The 26,954-nt window shown below is 43.4% G+C and overlaps 1 protein-coding gene across 1 annotated transcript in view; it reads right to left on the minus strand.

Annotated features, from left to right (window-relative positions):
- Nucleotides 1–11,658: 11,658 nt before the first annotated feature.
- RAD51B (RAD51 paralog B) overlaps nt 11,659–26,954 on the minus strand; it is a 657,748-nt gene continuing 642,452 nt past the window's right edge. Inside the window, exon 11 of the mRNA XM_060098040.1 lies at nt 11,659–11,686. Coding sequence (XP_059954023.1) covers nt 11,676–11,686 — 11 coding nt within the window. The 3' untranslated portion in view covers nt 11,659–11,675. The remainder of the gene's footprint in view (nt 11,687–26,954) is intronic.

Raw genomic sequence — 26,954 nt, forward strand, 5'->3', positions numbered from 1 at the left:
ATGGAGTTAGGAAGGAAAAAAAGCATGCTCTGGTTTTCACAACTACATCATCTGGCCCTACTCTACAAGATCTTAAATCTTATGCCTCATGTGGATTCTTCATTCCAACAATGTCTGTCTGTTTCCTTCTCTCAAACACCCCATCCAATTCCACCCTTTGCTCTTGGTTGAAACTCTACTTAACTTGGAGCCCTCACAAGCCTCCATCAGCTTCATAAAGCTTCCCTCACTGCTCCTAAACCCACGGCCTCCTCGTCCTCCTGGTTAGCCAGAGTTTCACATCCAGTTAGGGCCTCCTTGTGTGCTTCTGTAATCGTTTTGGGTCTCCCCAGCTGACTTTCGTTGGGGGAATGTATAATGCGTTTCAATAGCACCTAGAACCACGCTAAACCCAAGTTTACAAATACTTATTGTCTGACCATCCAGCTAATAGTGCGTGTCATTTAGAGAAAAGAGTGATCAAGCTGGAGAATAAATGACCCTCTCATTTCTCTGTGAAGAGCAAGATCTTGGGAGAGTGGCAGGTGAATTAAACTGAATAAGAGGGAGATGGATTAATGACCTTCATGGTTCATGGGGTCAGAGCTTATCTCAGTTGTCAAGGATTTCTGACTTTTAAAGAGTTCTGATGACCCACACTGGTATGCAGTGGACTGCTTGAAACTAGAGCCTCAAAATGAACACAAGGAACTCAGAATTCTTCTCCTATGTTTGACCTCAGCAGATAGTTTGAATTCTCTAGATCTTGTATTAAAAACAAAACAACAAAAAAGGAACAAGATGGGATTCACTCATGACCTGGGAGCACTCGGAAGGGGCAGAGAACAGACAGATCTGTTCAGTGGATTCTGTCCATGTTACTTCAGTACAGCTGCTGGGGTCAGATGCCAGCACAGACATGGTCTTACGAGGACACATCCTGCCAGGCTTACTGGGCCTAGAGGAAATACCAACATAGAAGACAAGCCTAACCTCCTTTCTTATCGCATCCATAAAAAACAGCAAATGCGGGAGGCTTAGCTAACAGTAGCCTAGATGATGTGGGGCCTGGTTGGAGGACATAGTTAGCATGCTTTCACCCAGATGAGGGAAGAAAGTTCCTCCTTTCTCACCCCTTCCCCCAATTTAAAACAATGAAAATCAGTTCTCATTATCCCGATAATTAAGTCCCATTCAGCCAGCTGACAGCGGCCAAAGAATGATTTTTCTGTGCTGTGCTGTGTGGCTGCCCTCCATGGCCCCATTCATGGGCCACTGTGTGCATTTAATCACCCTTAGCGGGCTGAGCTAATGAAATGCTGGGGCCTTGCCCTGCCCTGACCCTGCTGCTATTTCTATCTGAGCTCAGCACGTCCTTTGCTTGACGGTTGCAACCGAACAAGCAGATTTTTCTCTCCCATTATGGAGTGTAAAGAGCCTATGCTGGCAGCCTGTGGGGCTGAGGACCCCGCTGGAAAGCCAGTGAGTGCCCCCAGAGGTTAACTTGCAAAGCTGTTTTCCAGACTGAGAGGCGGGCGCTGGAGACCCAAAGGCACTGAGGGCTGTGGCCCCCATGCACAGGGGGAGGAAGGGCAGGGGGCTCCCCGGGGGCAGAAAGGGAAGATGAGTCTGGTAGAAGTAAGGGGCCATGCAGCGGGGTGAGCTGATTTATCCGGACACACACCTGAACAAAAGCTCTTTTTCAATTATCAAAAATCTCCCTCACTGGGGTCAAAGTGAGAAAAACCATTTTGTTTGGTTTCCAGTTCGAAGAGCCGGGTGAAAGTGCGGGATCCCTGCCGAGAGACTTCTCTCTTGGAATTCCTAGCTGTTGTTTTAATGATTCCCCAAGATTCAGAAGTTAGGGAATAGGATGCTAAAATTATAGGATTTATCCATATTGAAATTTAGGGAATTACAGTTAGCTAATGAAAAACAAAGAACAATTTTCCTTGAGGGAAGTTGGAGAGAAGAGGCCCCAAATGTATAAAATGTGTTAGTATGGCGGCTTTATCTAGAAAGGACATATCTAATAAAGGATTTGAATCAGGGGTGACAAATTCAAATGCCCCCAGGGGCCAGAGAGGTCACCAAAATGAGTGAAGGGAGACTGGTGGGAACTATGGCCAATGAGAAAACACCCGCCCCATCCAGAGCAGGCAGTTGACATGCAGACTCAGCCCCTTTCTGCCATATGGGTAGGCAGGCCCTGAATGACATGATTTTCTGTGTTTTGTTAAAAAGAAAAACCAGAAATCTCTACTGTTATATGAAATCTCCCAATTTCTAATGTTGGAAACCAATTCAATATGTTAAAAAAAAACCCCAAAAACCAGCGTGCTAGCCAAACAAAATATGTTAGCATACTGTAAGCCCACCCCTCACATTCGCAGGTCCTGGGCCAAAAGTACAAATGGAGGTCCACGTATCACATGTCTAAATATTGAAAAGGTATAAATCAAGCTCACTAACTGTAAAAATATGTTCTGTCTGCTTACAATGAAAAAACATGCCTTCCTAATGACCTGGAAGCCAGGTGTGACTTCAGAGTTTTGGGATACCTTGGCGCTCCTTACAGAAATGGGGCCGCAGGGTGAGAGCTGGCTGCCAGTCCCCAGCCCTTATCTTCCTACCCCTGGCTCTGTCCTGCATTGCCAGGGGCCTCATACACCCGCATGGACACTCTAGCCCACAAGTCCAAGGGCTCTACCCCTATATCTCAAATGGCCACTCCTTGACTGTCCCTCTAGCTTAGTGGTACCCACATCAAGGGTGCAGTCTGCCCTTGGGAGGACAGACCCAAATAGGCTTGGAGACCCAGAGTGTGGTCTAGAAGGAGGAGCATGGGTTCAGGGTGGTCACATCTCTTTGGTCCATGGGGTTAGACAAGAGCCAGAATGAGGCCCTTTAAAACGTGGGGTTCAAGGCAGGAGCCTCTTTTGTCAGATCTAAATGCAGTACCGGCATCAATTTGAGATCCCTGACTTAAATAATCAAATGCCCAGAAGTGAAGATATCTTGATTCTTGGCCTGGTTTTATGACTAACTAGCTATGTGACTGTGGGTAGGTCACAATCTTTTGATGAATCAGTTTCTACGTGAATCAGATGGGGACAAAATACCTTTTCTAACCAACTCATTTGAGAAATAAAATGAGATTATGCAGTGAAAATACTTTCAAAATAGTAACTAAATAGAGCAATAAAAAGGATAAGAAAATAATAACTGACACAGACACAACTTTTATCAAAGGGAACAGATATATGAAGATCTCACTCAACATGTCATTTAAAAATCTATATTACCCCAAGATGTGGGCTAAGTCAATAAGAATTGAAATGACAGTACTTTTCATTGAGGGTTCTCCCTCTTTTCCAACAATTTTTTGGGATGAGTCTCTTATCACACTGATCTTAAAGGCTATTGCAGAAATAAATAAAACTAAACCAAAAACTCTGTGGATTTCAGTGATTCATGGCTCTTTACCCAAAACATAGCAACCACTTTTAATCAACATTAAAGCAGGATCTCTTTTTAGGGGCACATGTGCTCTTCCTGTGATAGTTATTCTAGTAATGGTGGGTCCTAATTTTTAATGAAAGAAAACCAGTGGGAAAAGTGGCAAAGGGAAAATACTATTTAAAAGAGGAAGGAGGGCCTCCCTGGTGGCGCAAGTGGTTGAGAGTCCGCCTGCCGATGCAGGGGATACGGGTTCGTGCCCCGGTCTGGGAGGATCCCATATGCCGCGGAGCGGCTGGGCCCGTGAGCCATGGCCGCTGAGCCTGCGCGTCCGGAGCCTGCGCGTCCGGAGCCTGTGCTCCGCAACGGGGGAGGCCACAACAGTGAGAGGCCCGCATACCGCAAAAAAAAAAATAAAAAAAATTAAAAAAATAAAAAAAATAAAAGAGGAAGGAAATATTAAAAATTTCCATAAACATCTAAATCAATAACAAGTCAGGAATTTTATTTTTAAAGACTTAAGGAAAAATAACTTCAAACCACAGAGGGAGACAAAATTGTACAAAGGGTAACTTGGTATACGAGGAAGCATTGATGTGACAGTAAATTTAAGAGTTCCTTCCAAAGAAATATTGTTTGATATTGATAATCATGCCAAAGCACACTTGGCCTGATACTCAAAGATATCTCTCTATTTAGACCAAGCCAGGACTGACTCTGAAAGCATAGCTAGAGAGGAGATAAGGTTTTGTATCTTAAATACCCATGGAGGAGCTGGGAACTGTGGGAGTTGGTTGTGTTAGAATGCCTAGCACCCATTTCCCCTGCCTAACAGCACCGTTTTCTTTTGGGGGGATAATCTCTTCCCCGTAGGATACAGTCTGTGGATAGAGCTGATTATCATGTGATTTGTGATCCAAGTTAGGCCAATCAGATTCTTCCTCACTGGAATATGAGTTCTGAGCAGAGGGACAAAGAGAATGGGAACATTAGGAATGTCATCCCGTCTGAGTGGAGTATCCTAACAAGACTTTTGTGACCCTTGTTGTGGTTCTTACTTCCTAGATTCCAGAGCTTGATTGCTTCTTGTCCATTTTTGGGACTGGATCTCCAGTCTTCCCTCAAGCCCGTGGGCCCCCTACATCCTTCTCTTAAACTCCCTTTGGCTTATGTTAGCCAGAGGTGTTTCTGTTGCATGCAGCCAAAGAACCTTAATGGACACAAGTTATCGTGTCCATTTATTATCATACCCAATGCACCATGGGTACTGACTTTCAGTCCAATTTATCCAGTGTTTATTGAGACTTTCCATATACCTTGACATTCACACAAAAACAGTATAGAGGCTCAACACAAAAACAGTGGCACTATCCCAGCTTTCTTTTACCCCGTTACACATATTCAGTTTCTTTCTTGGTTTTCCTGAAATGCTGGAATGTTCATTTAGTTTTTCACTTCATAGTATGAGTTGTTCATAAAATGGCCACCAGATTCTCAGCACTTCAAAGGGCACTCTCAGAATGAGTATGTAGTTGGAATCAGTATGACGGTGAGTCAGCCTGGTGAGCCTAAGGCCTGCTGAAAGATTGATGTGTCAATATCACATGCTTAGAAACCAGGTTCCAATGCACCTGACTGCCCTTGAACAAAGTTAATGGGAAAGGCCGAAGGTTTGCCAGGTGGAAGGAAGAATAATGAAGATGGGAGATAAGTGGGGGGGTGGGGGTGGGTAGGTGAAGGTATGGAGAAAGGAAATGAAAAGGACCAGGAACTGATAGCAGAAAGTGCTTGGGTCACTGTGAGAGATGGACAAGAGTATATAACATCAGGGGCCCTTATCTTGATATTTTTCTGTATGTCCACCAACCACAGGAAGTGGAGTAATTTAGAGGTTAAGAAGACAGGGGCTCTAGGGCCAAACTAGAGCTAGAGTGTGTTTGAACTTCAGCTTTACCACCTGCTAGCCCTATGACCTTAGTTAGGCAAGTTATTTAACCTCTCTGTGCCTCAATGCCCTGATCTGTAAAACAGGGTAATAATAACAAGACATGTAAATGCTCAGCATACTCTGACGTGTTAGCACTCAGCAAATATTAGCTACCATTATTCATTCAACAAATATTTATTGAGCATCTATGATGTTCCAGGTGCTGTTCTGGTCCTTGGGATATATCAGTAAACAAAATAGACAAAGATCCCTACCCTCATTAAGTTTACATGCTAGTGTGAGTGGGAGTGAGGTCAGAGAGAATGAATGATGTTGGTGCTATTATTAATATCTGACCCAATTATTATTATCTGACCCAGTATCCACCTATTCCACCAAATTTTCCAGAACTCCTTTAAATCCTTATCCTCTGCTTTAAACATTCTGTTCATTTGGTGCCTTAACTGAAACCCGTTTGGCCCTGAGGATGTGATTTTTCCCATTGCACTCAAAAGAGGGTTATGCTTTTTCTCTCATTGTCCACATATCCCAGAGCCTGAAGATAAAGAAGCTGATTTCTTTGATTCCCACTGCGACTTTCATACCCTTTCTCCTCCTCATCCTATACAAACCACAGTTATTCCTCAGACTCTGTAACTCTTCTCACATTTTGTTGTCATCAACAACCTCCCTGTCACTCATTTACTGGACACTGGAACACCAAATGCATTCTCCTCCCTTTCACCCTTATTTCTGCCACCATTCTTCATGACTTTAACATCCTGAGTTCCTTGGCCCCCTCACGTCCACTGATCTGTTCTTCCACCTTCCTCAGTTACTTTAAAATGGTCATAGCCTAGACTTGTCATCACAACCTTTCAAGTGTAGATTTCATTTGTCATGTGATCTAACCACCAGTTTAATCTTTCCTGTTAACTTTTTCTAGTATTTCTCCTCCAGTCAATTAAGCTCACCTGCTCATTTATTGTTTTGTTTTGTTTTGCTCTGTTTTGTTCTATTTACCACCTTCTCTCATGTCCTTGTTTGTCTCTTTACCCATCATCAATTTTATGTCCCATTATTGTAAACATTGCCTACAAATACTACAAATATCCTCTACTCCTTTGCCCCTCTCTCCTCAAGCCAAACTTGTCTAGCACAACCCCAAGCTGATTAAACCCAACTACTGGAGAGAATAATATACTGAGTTGACTGATCACACTTTAAATCCATGACTACTGCAGTTCTCAGATGAGTACTCAATATTGCCCAGAAATCCTACATTGCTTCCCTAGTAAGTTCATTCTAATTTTTCCAAGATCACTCTTCATATCTCTTCTCCCTCTCAAATCTCCAGTGATCACCTACTTTCAGCTGAAGGTCTCAACTCTTGTCTCATTGAGAAATAGAAATAATCAGAAACTCTCTCATCTCCCCATAGTGACATCTGCAAAAGTATGGTTTAGTATTTGTCTTTCCTCTCATTACAACAGAAGTGTCCCTCTTCCTATTAAAGCCAAAACCCTCTACTTGGGTTTTGGAGGCCATCTTCTCTTGATGTCTCAAGGACTTTGCTCCTGAGGTCATCCCCCTCCCTTAACTGCATTATCAGTTTCTTCCACTCTACTGAGTCATTCTATCAGCATCAGCAACAAAGTGCCCAGGTATCTCTTGTCTTTAAAAATCTTCCCTTCCGATACAACATTCTACTCTAGCTACCATCCTATTCTCTGTCTCCATTCTAATTAGTTTTACCTAGCGTATATGAAATGCTGCTGACTTTTTAGACTTTATTTTTGGAGAAGTTTTAAATTCACAGCACATTTGATCAGAAGGTACACAGATATTCCCCTGCCTCCATACATGCATAGTCTCTGGCATCATCAACATCTCCCGCCAGAGTGGTACATTTGTTACAACTGATAAACCCACATCGATACATCATTTATCCCTCAAAGCCCATTGTTTGCACTAGGGTTTCCTTTGGTGTTGTATAAATGCATAATGGTTTGAATTTAGACAAAGGACATGTATCCATCATTATAGTATCATATGGAACAGTTTTACTGCCCTAAAAATCCTCTGTGCTCTGCCGATTCATCCCTCTCTCTCCACTGGCCTCTGGCAATTTCTATATTGATGTCGTATTCAGCAAACCTGGTGAACTCTCTAATTATTTAAAATAACTTTCCTATACTATGGATTTTCTGTGTAAACAATCTTATTATCTTTAAGGAAAATAGCTTTGTCTCTTCCCTTTCCAATTCTTATATCTCTCTTTTTTTTTTTTTTTTTTTTTTTTGTGGTACGTGGGCCTCTCACTGTTGTGGCCTCCTGCATTGCGGAGCACAGGCTCCGGACGTGCAGGCTCAGAGGCCATGGCTCATGGGCCTAGCCGCTCTGCGGCATGTGGGATCTTCCTGGACCGGGGCACGAACCCATGTCCCCTGCATCAGCAGGCAGACTCTCAACCACTGTGCCACCAGGGAAGCCCCTCCAAACATATTTTAAACTATTTTTTTTATTGACTTTTTCTTATTTAGCTCTTAGCAATTCTTAAAATTTTGTTGAGACCCCTTTTGTGGCCTATTATGTCAGTTTATGTAAATGTTCAATGTTTTCTTAAAAAAGAATATGTATCCTTTATTGTTGACTTTTGAGTAAAGGGTCAGTTTGTAGTTATATCTTTTAAGTTCTTAATAAGAGTCTTTGTAAAAATGAATTTAAATCTCCTACAATGATTGTATACTTGTAATTCTCTCAGTTTTTATTTTATATATTTCAAGGTTTTGAGGTTATGTTTTTAGAGGCATGCAGGTTCATGATTATTATGTCTTCTTGATGTAGAGTTCCTTTTATCATCATGACTTTCTCTTTATCTCCTTTAATATATATTGCCCTATATTCTATTTGTCTGTTATTGATACTCTGACTCGACCTTTCTTTTGGTTAGTATTTCCTGGTATATCATTTGCCATCTATTTATTTCTAAGTTTCTGTGTGGTTTGGCCTAGGTGTGTCTTTTGAAAACAGCCTATAGCTGGATACTTTAAAAATGCTTATCTGATAATCTCTAATTTTTAGTAGGTACATTTAATCCACTTACACTTATTGTGGTTATTATTATATTTGATTTATTTCTTCCATTTTATTTATTCTATTTATCTTCCTTCTTTGTTTCTTCATTTTTTTCTCCTTTCTTGCCTTCTCTTATATTAATAAGCTGTTCTGTATTCCATATTTTCCTCTTTGTTGGTTTGGAAGCTAGAGATTGAAGTTCTATTCAGTTTCACCCTAAAGTTTTACCATCTACATTTAATTGCAAATGTTTGAAAGTATAAAGATTTTCTGTATCTTATCCTCCTGTGAACAGGCAAAAGTCTTAGCACACTTAACTATCTAATGAACACTCCCTCTCCCATCATATTATCTTGATTAATATTTTGTTTTAAACTTTATTTTAAACTCCAGGTTTAGTTATCTTTTTAATCTGTTGAAGTGTATTTTAATCAATTTACTTCTGTGCCCACTATAAATTCTTGATTTGTATACCCTACTCAGGATTCAGTTTTTTTTCATGTTATAATACATCCTTTAATGGTACTTTTAGTGAAGATCCAAGACTGACAAACTTCATTTATTTTATTTTACTTCTAAAAATTCCTTTATTTTTAACTCACTTTAAAATGCCAGTTTAGCTAGGTATAAAACTCTAGATTAACAATATTTTTTCTCTTAGATCTTTGAAGATGTCATCCCACTGTCTTCTGCAATCTATTGTTGCTACTGAGGTGTCTATTATCAATGAAATTGTTATTCCTTAACAAGTAACCTCTCTTCTGGTAACTTTCAATATTGTCTTTTTTTAATCCTTGAGATTCTATAGTTTTGCTACAAAATATATAGACGTTGATTTATTTTTATTTATCCTGCTCAGTATTCCAAGTGTATTTTTTCAGTTAATATCTTTTCAAATGTTGGTTCTTCACCATCCCCTCAAGTTTCTTCCAGAACTCTTACTAGACATAAATTGGAGCTTCTCAATCTATCTTCCACGGCCTTAACTCTGACTCTGGGCTGCATTTCGGGTGATTTCTTAAATACTACCTTCCCATTTGCTAATCCCCTCTTCATCCATGTCTGGTCTAGAGTTTATTCTATCTAAAGATTTTACCTTTCCACTTGCTTCTTTTTATATTTACCAGTTCTTGTTTCATTTGTGCCTACTTTGTTTCACAATTTTCTTTTAAAAATAGATGTTATTCCTCTTTGAATATTTAAACACACTTAATTTAAAGTCTTTGTCAGATTGTTCTATTAATTTCTTTTGGACAAAATTCATCTAACAAATGTTAATTTTGTTGACTGTTTTTCCTGGTGTTGAATATCTTTGCTTGGATGCCAATTTGAGTGGGCTGTCCTTTTACTTTCTTTCTCCTGATCTTTTCAACCCTAGAGGCTTTATAGAGGTCTCTGGTTCAGAACCAAGTGATGGCTTGAGATCTGCCTAGCCATGGTATTAGTGATCTCTCCCTGAGTAGTGGAAGCATCCTGGTTTCTGGCTGCTGACCTGTGACTACTTCCTCCTTCATCCAAAGGCTTACGGTTTCATGGAAGCAGTCCTAGGTAGTGTCACATGCATCTTTTTTTCAACCTCCTTTCCCTAACTTTCTACTTCAGTGCTTAATTTTAAGCCATGAGCCTAAATCTAGTCATCTACCATGCTTGGAGCAATTTAGTCCCTTTTACTCCACAGGAGCTTCTTGTACTGCTTCTGGATTTGAAGTTCAGCCAAATACAGCTTCAGCCTTGTTTACCATTTCAACATTAATTCACCTAGAAAAAGAAAATTAGCTTCATTTGCTGAAGCATTTGCTGAATTATTTAGAGTTGGACAGACCAGGGTGTTAACCACAGACCCACCACTTAATAGCTGGGAGATTGGGGGAAAGTTTTCTAACTTGCTTGAGCCTTAGTTTTCTCATTAATCAATTAGAAATGATAATACCTACCTCATAAGATTGATGGGATAAAGTTTGAAACAGTGTTTGGCACCCAGTAGATGCTCACAGTACATATTAGTATGATTATCAAACAATCATTTTAAAAGGTAAATATTTAGTTTCAAACAAATCCATATTTGTAGTCAGAATTCTTTTCCCACTAAATATGGTACCTGGACTTAGAGACTTTCTCCTTAGTACTCTTCATGCCCACCTCCTGGTACTTACTGATCAAGATGCTTAGTAATATGAATTTTAGCAGGCTGATCATAGGTTCTTACAACAGATCTGGTAAAATTTCATTAATTTTGCTTGTACTTTATTATTTATATCCAACTTTCAAAGTATTCTTGAGATAGTTTACAATAACAGACATGTGTACAATAAGATGAATAAGAAAAAGAGAAGTTTGAACCATAGAGGAGGAAGGGAACATAATTATAAAACCTGAGTTAATCATTACTATAATTGAGCATTAAATTTGTTCAAGGCTTCTTGGCAGCTGAAGGCAAAAGAGAGGAAATGTGATGGGTGACATAGTTCTCAATACCTAAAGTTTTTCTCTTAAATAGTTTAGCAAGGTTATGATGGGCTAAAAACCTTTTGGGGGTTGAGCTCCATTCAGGGTGCATGGTGCAGAAGAAGGAATTCTCTACACGAGTCTATTCCCATGGCTTTAGCAATAGGTTGAACAACTCTGGATTTGGATGGCTTAGTGCAAATATCGTACGACTGGAGCCAGGAAGCTGGGATTGATGACTTTTTAAACAGTAATGTTTTGAAAAGTTCAGATATTTGTCATCAAAATTTGGAAAATACAAAAGAGTATAAAGAAAACAAAAATATCTCTTCATAATCCCATTGCCTAGAAACAATCTTTATTAAAACTTTCATGAGTTTCCTTCTAGATGTTTTTCTACATGAGCGTATATTAGCTGATGACTTGTAGTTTTCTTCCAATTAGATGACTATAAATTAGGTGTTCTTTGGCCCAAGTGGTTGTTATATTTAATAATAAAATTATCTGCTGCTCGCCTACTGAACGCCCAATGTGCTCTTGGTATTTACAGTCCTTCTAATACCAACAGGTACAAGGCAGTTTCTCGTGTTTGCAGAGAGGTTATGTAACTTGTCTAAACAACACCCAGTAAGAGGAGGAGCAAGAACACAAGTTTGGGTGCGTCTGACTGAGCAGCGTAGTGTTTTTCTCTTACCAGGTGCTGCTTCTCTGAGACACAGGCATCTCCCTGGCTCCTGGTGCTCTCCTGGGACTCCTGGGAGTTGGGGTGCCTGGGTCTGACATCAGCTCAGCTGGCTCCTGGGCTCCAAATGGCCAGAAAAGAAAGCAGAAGGAGGTTGTTCTTTCCCTCCTCTTTTTCTTCTTTTCTCCCCTTCTCCTGTATGCTGGAGGTCAAGAATCTAACTTGTCTAGGTTCCCAGGTTAGCTCAGGCAGCTGTTCTGATGGGTTTAGCACTGCTAAAATATTGTAATTCAAACATCTTTTATGGGGATCAAGGTAAGAGAAAGTCAGGAATCCTGGTTCTGTTTTCAGTCTGCATGATACCAAAGAGCATGGAGCATTTTTGCCTCTCATTGTTATTACTGTGTTTTATAATTGAAGCTTTGTGCAGATGTAACTTTCTTCTCTCTTGAGCCCTTATCTGCCCAGGAACTTCTCTCCTGGGTGAGTCACAGGCTGAAGCATCCTACAGCAGCCCCTAAGTAGCCACTAAGAGCCTGCTACCTCTAAACAGATCCAGGCCACATGGTCACCAGGACAGGCTGGTTGTCACCTCCAGAAGGGGCAGTTAATTGTGAGTGGTCTCTGGCCAATGCAAGCAGTGTCCTGCGGACAGGGGGTGCTTTCTGGCTGAAAACTGGCCAATCTTCTCCCTTCTCCATCACCACTTTTGGGGACTGATGAGCTAAATGTTGAAGAACCAAGAGGCCTAAATGTCGGGGCTCCTGGTTGCCCACACGGTGAGCTGAGAGCCTCTGAGTGGTGAGCTCTGAGCAACCTGGTTGAATCAGGCTGGGTTGCCAGCGGGTGTGAGTCAGCAACTGAGATGCCCCCTCTCCACTACATTTGCATAACTCTAAGCACAGGGCTTTGTCTTTCCTAACAATTACTCATCTGACCCTGGCATACCAGAGCCTGCTTCCTGAAGGAGATGTTTTTGAGAAGAAAAGTTTTCAAAGAGGATGTTACACACCTGAGCTTCCACACTCTGTGTGGTGGTAATTCATCTCAATTGCCAGAAGTGTAATACATGGCAAACCGTGAAGAAGCTGGTTTTCCCGATGTGCCGAATGACTTGCCCCTGATGTTTGGGACCCATTTAATAACAATAACAACCAGAGCACAAACAGTAATAGTAACAGCAAATAACTCTTAAATAGCACTGAACACATGACAGGCACTAACCTAAGCACTTTACCTATATTAACTCATGTATTTCCTTCATTTTACAGATAAGAGATGAAGCACAATGAATTTAAATAACTCGCCTAATGTCACAGAGCTAGTAAGAGGCTGAGCCAGAATCCAAGGAATTCTAGTTTCTTAACCCAGCTCACAAGTTTGAGTTGGATGTTCATGTGAGAGGAATAGTGGAAGATTGGAGAAAATCACAAATTTTGCAACAAATAGCTTCTCAAATCCAAGGGTGGCTCAGGTTGTCCACCCACACTTAGCATATCAAGGTTCTGTCATGTTAATTCCATATTCTACCTCTCAGAGAAGTTGTGGCTGTCTATTTGGAAAGGGAGAAAAAAATCCCCCAAACCTTGAGCTGGCCAGAAGTGTTTGGAATTTTGGATGCATGTGAAGAGCAGCTCACTGTAACACCACAGGGTTTATGGACCACACTGGGGAAAAGCCCTGGCAACACTGCCCAGAAATGGAACATCCCTAGTTGAGAAGAGGCTCCATCCAGGGAAAACTATGATGGCCAGAGTGCGCACATGTAGATTGTAATTGGCCAGGGGCGCAGTTTCCAGTCATCGGGAAAATGCTGAGGTGGCCATCAGCGTTTTCCACCGCCAGTTCATGGACCCTGGAGGAGTTTGTTGTCTTTCACGTTGTAGCTGTCTACCAGGCCCTGGATTAGTTGTCTGTGGCTGCTGTAACAAATTACCACGAATGTAGTGGCTTAAAGCAATACAAATTTATTATCTTACAGCTCAGGAGGTCAAAAGTCTGACACAGGTCTCGTGGTGTTAAAATCAAGATGTTGGAAGGTCCGTGCTCCTTTCTAGAGCTTCTAGGGGAAAATTCATTTTCTTCCTTTTCCAGCTTCAAAAGGCTGCCCACATTCCTTGGCTTGTGGCTCCCTTCCACCTTCAAAGCCAGCAACGACCCATCAAAATCTTTCTCATATCATATCACTCTTACTCTGATTCTTCCGCTTCCCTCTTCCCCATTTAAGGACACTGTGATTACATTGGGCCCACTTGTATAACCCAGGAGGCTGCTATTTTAAAGTCAACTGACTAGCAAACTTAATTTCAACTGCTTCCTTAATTCTCCCTTGCCATATAATATAACATATTCACAGGTTCCAGGGATTAGGACCTAGACATCTTTGTGAGGCCATTATTCTGCCTAACGTAGGCCCCAAATGGAAAAGCTGAGAACCCTGATCATGGGCATTCACAGCCCAACTGAGAGCCTGCTAAGCAGCTGGCAGTCTCTGCTGCAAGCTGGAGAAGACTCACTGGGGGTCTACTTCAGAGAAAAGGTTGGGAAGTCACATAAATGATGCTTAAAGAGTTACAGAAGCACCCATCTTCTTGAGAAGACTCAAAGAACTCAAAGTCTAGAGCATCAATAGTTCTACTTCCAGTCAGAACTTAGATGTATCCAGAACATTTCTTAATCATGTGCTTTGGATGTTAGGCGCACTTTTTTCAAAAGCAGCTTGAGCCTGTGGGCATGTTTCGCCAGTCTCCCTTCTAGGGTAGTGAGTGTAGTACTTGCAATGTGCTTACATTTCTTGGTCTTGACACAGCTCCTTCAGGACTGCACAGGAGTGAGGCCTCTAATTCCAACATCTACTGGGTTACCTGCTCAGGGTTTACCCCAGCCATACACTTTTAGTCTGCCCAGGCTGAAAAGGTTGGATTTTTAAATTTTAAGCATCTTAATATTAATATTATTATTATTTAATTTTTCAGTGCTTCGAAGCCATTCCAGGATCATGGCCGTAGCTTTCTGTGTTGGTCCATTATGAACAGTGCTAATTCCCTGTGTGATTTGGGGCAGGTTACTTGACCTCTCCTTGTCTCAGTTTCCTCATCTGCACCATCAGGATAATAATAGCACCTACCTCACAGGGCTGGAGTAAGGAGTAAATGAGTGACCACACAAAGCCCTTAGAACAGTGCATGGTACTTGGTAAAGCTGTGATACATCTTGGCTGTTATGATTACCAAAAGACCTAATAAGACATGAACCTCTTCTCTTATAGTCAGAGAACCAGCAGTTTTGATATCTCCAGAACACTGATATTCACACAATCTTGAGTGCAGCAGACACATTCCTAAGCAAAATTCCTTTTTGTATTGCTCTACAGGAATACTGTTCCCATAAGGGCTGTTTCTTATAGTCAAAGGGAGGCCTCAAGGCCCATTTCAAGTGGGTGGATGACAGGCAGATGGAGAGCTGAGTAGCTATGCCAAGGCCAAGAGAAAGCTGCTCTTCTCAGCTTGGGATAGGGGCACAAATACAGCAGAGGAGGTTCTCTTGGGGCTCTCTGGTGCCCACAGTTTACCCTAATCCAAACTCAAAAGGGGAGCCTCCTAGGACAGTGTCACGTGGCCCTCATGGTCAGCCCAATCCTACTAATTCAAAAGGCCACCTGGACAATCTTTCTCAGGAACAGATCTTGGCCAAGACCATTCTAATCCAGCTTCAAACCTCTATGCCCCATCTCCACTTCCATCTCTGCACTTTGTGGCACAGCACTGAACACCACAGAATGGTCCTTGGGTTCTACAAAGAAGCATGAGTCCTCAGGCTTCCCACACCACCCCAGGACCGCTTGCTGACCTCTGACCTCAGACCTCACGCCTGGTAGTCTGCTTTGTGGTAGTTACCCAGCCTACCTCCAGATGGCCAGATTCCACCACCAAGTCCAGAAGAGCTTCAGGGCTGGAGAATTTAAGACTCAAATGGCACAACGGCCACATAAATTCCTCAAATATGCACCCCAAAACAAAAGAGTCCCCGGGGATTCAGTTCCTCTCACTAAGTTTGAGCTGACGGAAAAACATCTTAATGGCACATAAGGAAAGCTGTCAGAGAACTGTTTTGCTCGACATCAAATGCATTCCAGGCCTTATCTAATCAGGGAGTCTTCACAGCTGATGAAGAGGCCGTTCCTGCAAATTGTTTCCGAGCCAGGGAGAAGAGCCTTGATTTTAAATACAAAATAATGGTCCTTTTGGCACAGGCAAAGTCGGTTGGCAGCTGGAGGTTTGGGGTGACCCCTGACCCTCTCCCACAGTTCCTCCTGAGTCCTGCTGCACAAAACTAAGCCATCCTCAAATCCCAGGCTCTAATTGGCTCTGGTTTGTTTTGCTTTTCTATTCTATCCAGAGCTTCAAAAGGCGCTTCCATAATTGTTTGAGGCATGAAAAAGGCAGGTTTCAGCTTTCCTAACTGGAATTGGAGGTAATTACTGTCTTGCCCGCACGAGCCGGTACATGCTTCAGATCAGATGCTCCTGGGTTGTTTTATAAAGTGTAGCTTGGCCTCTGAGCCAGGAGAGGGAGAATGATGGAACCTTCCAAAGGCTTTGTTCCAGAGAGAAAAGAATCTAAACACCTCAGAAATGCTGAAGGGAGTTTCCATATTCTTCTGCAGTCACTGCAAGCTCTACCCAGGAGGTTTGGCCCGAAAAGACTGTGTCCTCGACCTCATTCTAGAAAATTCAGGAGACGTTTTTTGGTCCTCTCTCTTAAGAGACAGAAGCTGACACCTCACAGAATTCCCGTTTTGTTTGTAATCAGAAATTATGGGCTTGGCCTGGGCTGTCCTCCTGTAAAACCTCAGGACAGGGCCAAACTGAGCCAGGCATAGTAAGAGCCACCTCAGAGAACCCGACTGCGGTTCACTTTTGTACACTTAGGACAGCAAGCCCAAACACGGGGTCTCAGATTCACCTCCCTGAGTGTGGTCTGGGAAGCAAGACCCTATTACAAATCTCAGCCTGCTGTCTGTGTGTCCACAGGCAGCTGACTCACATGGCAAATCCTCCATGCTTCCCCTATAGAATGAGGACAGTGGCCCAACCTCAGAGGGTTGCTGTGACATCTAAACAAGGTCCACCTCGTGTAAAGTGCTGGAGGTAGTACCTACACATAGTGAGTGCCCAGTTAATGCTAGCTGTTATTAGCTAACGTCATCGTCAGGGGCATGGCCATGGTGCCAAAGGATCCACTCTGCAAATGATGGAGCTTTTCAAGACTCTAGGGATTCAGGAATGGAGGAAGAAGCGAAACTGCTGCAGGAACAATGGAAGGAAGCTGGAGGGGGAGCAGAGTGATCCCCCCTCCCCAAATGTCTTCCTGCCCAAGCATATTGCCTTAAACATACTAGGTTTCCTGAAAGTGCACAGATTTGAGATTTAGTTGTGCCTTTGTTCAACGATATATCTCACTGAGGACGAGCTGGTTAAACAGCATTCATACATCAGTGTGAACTGGCTTACTTGCTTTCATCCTAACATCTACACACTTAGCGTCTCCAAGGGGCCAAGGAGCTTGGGACTGAGGAAGAAAGAGAAAATGATAGAGTCATGAAGCACTGCCCAGGACACGGCTAGTTGTTCAGATTCTGGGAGTTCCAGTTTCATCCACTCACTGGCCCACAGACAGCCTGCCTGGCTCATGGGAAAAGAGGAGGTGGGAGTCACGTGTCCAGGGGGCCCTGAATTGCTTTTCTGACTTCTGTATTTGTGTGCCAACCACTCCTAAATGCAACTGACCACTCTTTTCAAATGGCTTCCAGGACTCCTGCCTTCTCCTCTGCCTAAGAGAGCTCCATACGGGCAGCCCAGGGTGCAGGCCTCAGACCTCGCCTCTCCTTTTACACACCATTCCTAAATTATCTCATCTGGGCCCTCTGATGAGGGCTCCACTCTGCTTCTGTGTTGCCAACTCCCCAGCCAAGTGCTCTCCTGATTTGGGTATTCAGTTGCCTACTGGACAAGGTATAATCATATATTTATTTTCATACTTTTTTGTATAGTATCTGTCTCTCAATAGACTGTAAACTTCATGAGCATGAGATGTGTTCTATCTGCCTCCTGTTCTTCCCTACACCCAGCCCAGTGCCTGACACACAGTAAGTCCTCACTAAATATTTGCTGAAGGGATGAGTGATTTCAAAGTAGAGATGAGGGCTTGGGTCAGGCAGAGAGTTTTTAGGCACAAGAAGACCATAAAATCCAGCAAAAAATACTTGACATCACATCTTGTTTTCCTGAAGTAGGCTATTTGGCCACTTCCCCCTCCCACTTGATGAAGTTTCATATTTAATAAAAGCCCTGAACAGTTAGAACAAACATATAGGCCCTGATCATGAACTTGATAAACTGCTTCGAACCTAAATGCCTGATATGGGGAGTGCCTAAATTATACTCATCAACATGGTCGACTCTCAATTTTCCATTCCAGTGGATAATCTAATAGCCAATAATCTAATAGTCTGTAATTTAATAGTTTATAACTTTGAAAGTCTTACATGTGGCTTTGGATTATGTTTCTGAATTTGCATCAGGATATAAGGAGCTCTGATGGTTTAGAAATTCACAATAATTTGAGCTCAGATGTCCAATGTCACCATCCCAGTTGCCTATTAAGGGCTCCTCTCGGCTCCAACCACATGCAGAAAAAATACTGCACTGGGCTTGGGAGGAAAATGCGTTGGTTTTTTGGTCATCAGAATTGGGGTCCAAACTTCAGCCCTTCCATTTACCATCTCTGTTTTCATGTGACCTGGTCTGGTCTCTGCTTTCTCACCAATACCTACCTCCAAGAACTGTTAGGAAATGCAGTCAAGTTCTCAGAGAAAATTAATCTGAACTATTCCCTCAGGTAGATGCAAAACAGGTCAAAAGCAGAATTGGGCCTTCTACAAAGTTTCTATTTCACATCTGAGGAAAGAAAGATTTCTCTTTTCTTCTCTTCTTCTTTCTTCTTTAAAGGACCTTCTCTTCCAGGCCCAGTGGGCTAAAGTAAACAAGGTCCTTGCTTTATAAGTCATATCTGGAAAGCTCCTGCTAACACCTGTACAAATCTGGAAGAAAAACACTGTCCTAGGCAATCTAATATGGAAACTGACTGTGGGCCCTGCCTGGGCTCCCCTGCATAGGTAGGGCATCCACTGATCCTATCGATGGTATGAATGGTGTGACTTTCTTCATTTAATGCATATGTCTGGGCATTTGCTCATGTTGTCTTGGGTCCAAGTCTCAAGGTTAGAATGTGGAGACATCCTGAGATCCAAGGCAGAACCAGTCATGTTGTCAGTGGGTAGATGGGACCCCAGAGTTCCCACCTCCTTTTCCTGTCATGAAGTTTATATGTCGAGGGAAAACAGCTGTCCATGCGCAGGCCAACTGGGACTGAAGCCAGCTGTTCCTTCCAGATGCCAAAAGCCAGATGTACACCCACTCTTCTTTCCCACTCCCTAAGCCTGAAGTCTCAAACTTTATCGAATTTATTAATAACCTCGCTAAAAATGCATTTCCCCAGGCTCCCCCTCCAGAGAATCTGATTCAGTTAGTTCAGGTGGGACAGGAAATCTACATTTTAAATAACAATACCCCCACCCCTACCTTCTTTTCTCCCTAGGAAATTCAGATATAATTGCTCTGAGAATCATACCTTGAACAACAATCTCTACAGTGAAGGCTGGTAAATGTGCTGGTAAATGTTTAACAACTAGTCTTGGAGGAGAGAAAGTCTGGATTGTAGCCTGTTGATTTCTGTGATGTAAATATCCCCATCATGGTCAATTCAAGCTACCAACACGATGTCCTGATTTTGAAGATGGGAAAAGGTATGTGCAATCAATCCTTACAAGCTCATAGGAACTGCTTCCAGCAGGCCACTGGATGGAAGCCTCTGGATGCCTCTGAATGGTGGTTCCTGGGCTCTGGCATAGAAAGGCCACTGTTCAGCTCACGATGTCACATCTCTTAGCTTAGTTTTGTATTTCCCTAAATCCCTAGCTCTTTGAATGGTTTGTTTTAGTGACTGGTTCCCAGAGACCTCTAGGGGTTCCAAAGCAGAAAGAGAGGAAAGGGAGCGGGAAGGAGCTCCAGGAAAGAAATCGCAATTAATGTGGGATGCTGGCCTCAGCCACACTGACAACCTTGTTCAACCCAGATTTCAGCCGGGGAGGAGGTTTTCAAACACCTGCTTCTGCCTTCGTTTGATAAGCTTTCTGGTCGACTCACATAAACCTGATCTGCTGACCTGGGGGATGATGAAAAGGCTGAGTGTTGGGGACCTGAGGGGATGAAAGGGGCTGGGGGAGGACCATGGGCTGGTCATATGACCCAGGGTCGCCAGAGGTTTAAGGCTTCCCCTTTGTCGCCCTGGCTCTGGCCCCCTGTTGGAAGCTTTTGGTGATTTCCTCCCGCCCCCGACTAGGCGAACAGATGTGGAAAGGTCTCCAATTCCCAGGGCTCCGGACACAACTGCTCGTTGTTTCTCGCCCGCAGACAGGGCCTGCGATCACAGGCAGAACAGCTACACAATCACTCACCAAAGAGCTGAGCCCAGTCAGGTGCGGGTTCAAACCTACTCTGCACGTCTGCAGCAAAAAGCTGAACTGAAATAGACTGAAAAATAACCCCATCCCTCCCTGTCTTGCTCTAAGTCCACTTTGTAGGAATGCTGAGGACTTCAGGAGAGGCAAGGCCAACAGCTCTTCCACAGTGATAAAAATCCTCACAGGACTTCCCTGGTGGCGCAGTGGTTGAGAGTCCGCCTGTGATGTAGGGGACACAGGTTCGTGCCCTGGTCCGGGAAGATCCCACATGCCGCGGAGCAGCTGGGCGCGTGAGCCATGGCCACTGAGCCTGCACGTCCGGGGCCTGTGCTCCGCAATGGGAGAGGCCACAACAGGGAGAGGCCCGCGTACCGCAAAAAAAAAAAAAAAAAAATCCTCATGGATGCCGTGACCTTTTGAACAAATGCAGCCTCTTGGGCCTGCTGCTTCTCTCATCCTTATCGCAGTACTGACAGAGCTGAGTGAGCCCTCTACCCACTTCAGGCTTGGAGCTTGAAGGACCCCACTACTCTGAAAAGGATGCCTTCTGCAGTCCACTGAGCTTTCACTGCTCATTGGATGAAAGGGAGAGAAGAAAAGTGTTATAAAGGAAGGGATGCAGGTGTTAGCTTCCTTGTTTACCTTAATTATACCACCCTGATCATCCGAGGAATTTCTCAGAACCTAGCTTCCTCCCCCATCCACATACCTTTCATAAGTGGGGCAAACAGAAGCATAAAAATACCCTAACCTCCCTGTATAAAGAAACTGTCTCATCTAGTCCATCCACAAGAATAAGCCGGTATCTAACAAGCCAATGTTTCTAGCTTATGCAACAAATGGTGGCCATTACAACCTGACACAAAGACCTGGTACATACATGTATTAACATGTAGCTCATTCACCTACAAACGCTGGAAGTGATGGAATGGCCCCCATTTCCCTAAAGCAATGAGTCTCAAAGTGAGTTCTATGGACCCCTGGGGTCCCTGAGACCCTAAGAAGGTATCTACAAGGTCAAAACTATTTCCATAATTCCAAGATGTTATTTGCCTGCTTCACTGTGTTGACATTTGGGTAATATTGTCATATTCTTCACTGCCGCAAAGTCGCAGGACAGAAAAAAAAAAAAAAAAGAGGAAACCAGTTTCACTTAAGCATGTCCAAGATGAAGCAGTAAAAATTATTAATTTTATGAAATCTTGCCCAAAGTCCACGTCTTTTGACTATTGTGTGTGGCAAATTGGAAAGCAAGTGTAATGCACTTCTGGTGCATCCTGAGGTACAATGGTTGTTTGGAGAAAAAGCATTTGTGAGAGTGTCTAAGTTGTGAGCTGAACTAGCCACTTTCATGAAACACTGTGTTTACTCGAAAGGACCAAATTACCATGGTTATTCAGACTTGGTTATTGGAGACATTTTCTCCAAAATGAACAAGCTGAACTTGTCAATTCCAGAGAGATAACTGACCATGCTTGTTGTCAAAATAAAAGCTTTCAAGCAAAAATTAGAATTTCTGAAAACTTGTATCTGTCACAGTGAGCTTAACACCTTCTCAATACTTAGAGACGTTTCTGATGAGATCAGTGGTGATATTAACAAATGTGAATTTTTAGTTTTCATCATGAAATAGATCAAATTCAGATCCGCATAACTTAGTGAAGCAATATTTTCCAAATGACCATGCATGGTATTACAAAATCATGCATGGGCAAAAGATCCATTCAGCGCAGCACAGACCAAACAGATTTTAATCTAACTAAGTACAAAGAGTTCATTGAGACAGTTTCAGATTCCACATTGCAACTAACCTTTAATAAACGACCATTTATCGAGTTCTGGTATAGTGTAAAGAAGAATATCCACAATTATCTAAAAAGGCTATTAAAAAATATTCCTCCCTTTTCCAGCTATGTATCTATATGACGCTGGGTTTCCTTCATAAACTTCAACCAAAACAACGTTATCACAGCTGATTGAATGCAGAAGTAGATATGAGAATCCAGCTGTCTTCTATTAAGCCAGACATTAAAGAGATTTGCAAAAATGTAAAACACTATCATTCTTCTCATTAAAGTCGGTTCTCTTTTGTTTTGGAAAACACAGTGGTTTTTACAGTAAGACTGTGTTATTTTAAACTTTTAAACAAATTAACAAAGTTATCAATTTTTATGAATTAATAAATGTGAATTGGGCCTCCCTGGTGGCGCAGTGGTTGAGAGTCCGCCTGCCGATGCAGGGGATACGGGTTCGTGCCCCGGTCTGGGAGGATCCCATATGCCGCGGAGCGGCTGGGCCCATGAGCCATGGCCGCTGGGCCTGCGCATCCGAAGCCTGTGCTCCGCAATGGGGGAGGCCACAACAGTGAGAGGCCCGCATACCACAAAAAAAAAAAAAAAAAAAGTGAATTTATTCATATAAACATATATTAAATGGATTAACAAATAATTATTAAATAGTTTTCTGTTTTAATTTTTAATATGGTAAATGATTTAAATATCTATCACTGCATAGCAAAATACTCCCAAACCTAGTGGCTTAAAACAGTAGTCACTAAACAGATAAAGAAGATGTGGTACATATATATGCTGGAATACTACTCAGCCATAAAAAAGAAGGAAATAATGCTGTTTGCAACAACATGGATGGACCTAGAGATTATCATACTAAGTGAAGTAAGTCAGACAGAGAAAGACAAATGTCACATGATATCACTTATATGTGGAATCTAAAATATGATACAAATGAACTTATCTACAAAACAGAAACAGACCCACAGACATAGAGAACAGAGGAAGATGGTTCCCAAGAGGAAGGAGGGGTGGGAGAGGGATGGATTGGGAGTTTGGGGTTAGCAGATGCAATGTTATATATAGCATATATATATATAGAATGGATAAACAGCAAGGTCCTATTGTATAGCACAGGGAACTATATTCAACATCCTGTAATAAACCATAATGGAAAAAGAATGTGTATATGTGTATAACTGAATCACTTTGCTGTACAGCAGAAATTAAATACAACATTGTAAATCAACTATACTTCAATAAAATAAATTAAAAAAAACCCCACACAATCATAACTTGTTACCCCTCAGAGTTGCTGTGGATGAGGAACACAGGAGTGGCTTGGCTGGGCTGTTCTGGCTCAGGGTCTCTCAAGAGGTTGTAGCCTTAAGCCAGTTGTGGCTGGCTCTTGAGAAGGGCCTCAGTTCCTCTTCACATAGGTCTCTCCCAGTGTACTCAAAAGATGGTGACCGGCTTTCTCTAGAGTGGACAGTAGAAGAGACCAAGTAGAAACCTGTAGCCCCTTTTAAGGCCTAACCTCTGAAATCACACATCCTCACTTCTGCCATTTTCTGTCTGCACACAGACCAGCCCTGATTCAACACACAGGGGCATGAATGCTGGGAGACAAGGATCACGGGGGGCTATCCTGGAGGCTGACTACCCTGGGATTTATCAACAGATACAGCCACATAAACAAAGGCTTTTGGGGGTCCTCAACAAGTTTTAAGAGTAGGATCGAGTCCCAAAGACCAAAACGTGAGAGCTGATAGCCTCAAGGAATTGATCCACATCTTAAAAGGGTGAAGAGTCTTTACTGAGTCTTCTTCTCATTCTCGTTCTCCTTCCCTTCCCTCTCCCTCTCCTTCTCCTTCTTCTTTGTCTCCTTACTCATAGTCCTACCATCATTTAGGCAACTTCTTGCTCACTTACCCTCCATGAGCTTGGGGACACAGTTCCTTCTAGCTCTGTTTCTTCTGAACCTGAACTTATCGGGGGCCCCCTTATGCGTTTAACCCTCCCTGTAGCCTTGGCCTGTTGGATTTTCGCCTGGCAACGCTTGAGGCTCACTTCAGCTCTAGTCCTTCTCTGATCAGCCTCCCTGAACGGCTCGTGTCTCCAAGAGGGGGCCAGGCGGGAGAAGAAGAGCAGCTCTGGGCCAAGCGCCTAGAGGCACTGGAGAGACAGCAGGGAGCTGCGCAGGCCAGGGTCCCTGCCCTCGTGACAATTCTAGAAGTGAGGAGAGAGCAAAACAATGCATACAACCAACACCCAAATGATGTACGGTCGGCCCTCTGCGGAAGAGAAACCTGCAAATATGTGGATTTCGGTATCCGTGAGGGCTCCTGGAGGGGCGGCTGTTGTATGTTAGAAAGTGCTAAGTGTTAAGGGGGAAAAGGCAGAGTCAGGTCAAGGGGAGCAGGAGTGCAAGGGGCAATGGGGAGAGCTTGAGATGAGCTAGGTGATTGGGGGGAGCCTCAATGAGAAGGTGACATTTTAGTGAAGACTTGAAGAGGTGAGGGAACAGCTGCAGCAAAGGCCCCAATGTGGACACATAGCTGGTGTGTTTGAAGGGAGCAAGGAGGCCAGGGTGATTGGAGATGAATCAGGGAGGGGGAGAGGGGAGGGCGGAAAGGTCAGCATCAACAGGGGCGAGATCCTTCAGGGCCCCGATGGCCACTGGAAGGATTTTGGCTTTTTACTCTGGGTGAGATGGGAGTCATTGTGAGCCATTTGGGGGTTCGAGGCAGAGTATGTTGAGAGTATGCTGGTAGGGCCAGTAGAAGTAGGGGGACTACTTAGTGGGAAGTGGAAAGAGGGAGCCTGGTAGGAGGTCATCACAGTCGACCAGGGAAGAGATGGTGGTGGCTTGGACCAGGATGCCGGCAGAGGAGATGGTGAGAATTGGGTGGATTCTGGATAGGTTTTGCAAGTAGAGACAACAGGATGCCCCAGCACCTTGGAAGTGAGGTGTGAGAGAAAGTCGGGGATCAAGTATGACTCCATTTAGGTTTGGGGACTTAAATAGCCTGAGGGTTGGAGTTGCTATCACTTGAGAAGAGAAAGTTGCACGTGGAACAGCTTGCAGGGAGGAGATTTAGAAAGTTCCACTGGACACATTAAGTCCACACTCTTCCCTCAGTTTTCTGTAAAAGCCCAGCTGCGCCTGATCCCCCGGGTCCCTAAGAGCAGAGGTTTCTGACTGCCTGTACAGGCCCGTCTCCTGCCTGCTTTACAGAAGACAGTGAAGAAAATCACTCACTGTGTGCAATTTAATTTAAAAGAGTGGGAGAATGTTGTTCTTGAGCCTCTCACTCTTTTTTTTCTTTGTCTTTCTTATCGGAAATGAAAGAAAACAGCCAGGGGAGATAGGATCTCAGGTCTCCAAATCCTAGCAGGTAATTTGGGAGTTGAAAACAAATCTCCCCTGAAATGTATTAAGCAGGTGAAGGGGATTCCAGCTTCAGCTCTTAAACTGCACCTTCTCCTGGCCTGGCAAATAACTTCCTTCCCGCCCCAGGCAAATCCACTTCCACCCACCAAATGCCTGCAGTTAATAAACTTAAACAGCAACAAAGCCCCAAAGTAGAAAGAGGAAGACTGATTGGAGGCCAAGATACCAGAAGGGCCGCTTGAGAGCCTCTCCCTGAGGGCTGCACCCAGAGAAGGAACATTCAGGCAAAGGAAGCAGGGGCCCAGGGCTGGGGGACCCAAGACATGACTGCTTTCAGAACACCAGAGCCTGGGAATATCTGACTTGAGTCACAATGATTACATTTCTTGAGCAGACTTGCCCCCTTGTTTCATTAGAACTTCATACCACTAACCGAGCTCAAACCCTTCAAAATGGCTAAACTCTCCAGCATCCATTACTGAGCCATGATCTAAATCATCTTCCCGCTAAGCATGGCAGGACTGGAGATTCCAAACTCGGGTCTAGATAAGTCAGCTGAGGGTTGGCGAGGATGTTCTCAGAGGTCCAGGGAGAACTAAGAAAAATAAGGATTATGTTAGGCTGTGAGAAATTCACCCAGCATTACTTATTATTCCCATTTTAAAGATCAGAAAACTAAGGCTCAGAGAGGCTGAGTGGCCCCACAGCTGGTCAGTAGCCGAGCCAGGATAGGGATCCACACAATAAATCATGGTGACTGTCATTTGCTGGGTACCTATAAGACAGGAGAAGTACCCTGTGCTCTGTGCGTGTTAACATGTTCATTTCTCATGGGTTACTTCCTTTTCAAAGAAGTGAAACTGTCCAATAGAACTTCCTGCCATGACAGAAATGTTCTATGTCTGCACTGTCCACTACCATGATAGTCACACACTCCATGTGGCTACTGAGCACTTGAAGTGTGCAGAGTGGGACTAAGGAACTGAATTTTAAATTTTATTTCATTTTAATGGATTTAAATTTAAATAGCCATATGTGGCTGGTGGCTACTCTATTGGACAGTGCCGTTGTAGGAGTTTCAGTAGCATTTCCAAAAGCTTGTTAAGCAGGGAGGCAAGGGTTGCATCCCAGGGCTGACTGAACCCAAAGTCAATGCCTTTTCCTTCTTCCCTCTGCTCCCAGTAAAGTGGCCCACATTTTGCAAAGTGAAGGGCTTGGGAATGAAACCGACCAGACAGTATACAGTGAGCCAGAAATAAAGCCAGATCCCCTAAAGGCCAGGTCTGTATTTGAGCCTGCTTCCTCTGAAGGCATCCAGAGTTCTCAACAGGCAGCCCAACTCCCCAGCTGGGGGCTCTTGAGACCCGGTATCAGCAATTTCCCAGAGCCTACCAGTGGTAACCTGGTTGACTGGAGGATCTATGACTCACGGGTCCCAACCCTACTATTTAAACAGCAGCATTTCCTTCTTTGGGGCTTAAGACTATTTGGTAGAGAGGTAGTGAGCTCCCAGGCCCAGCCTCCCCCTGTCAAAACATGTAGCCCTCAAAGGTTTCCACTTCAGGTACCGCCCATGAGGTACAGCTACCACCTGCCAGGGGTCTCAGTGCAAACGTT

The sequence above is a fragment of the Mesoplodon densirostris genome, chromosome 4 (assembly GCF_025265405.1).
Source record: "Mesoplodon densirostris isolate mMesDen1 chromosome 4, mMesDen1 primary haplotype, whole genome shotgun sequence".
In the NCBI taxonomy this organism is placed as follows: domain Eukaryota; kingdom Metazoa; phylum Chordata; class Mammalia; order Artiodactyla; family Ziphiidae; genus Mesoplodon; species Mesoplodon densirostris.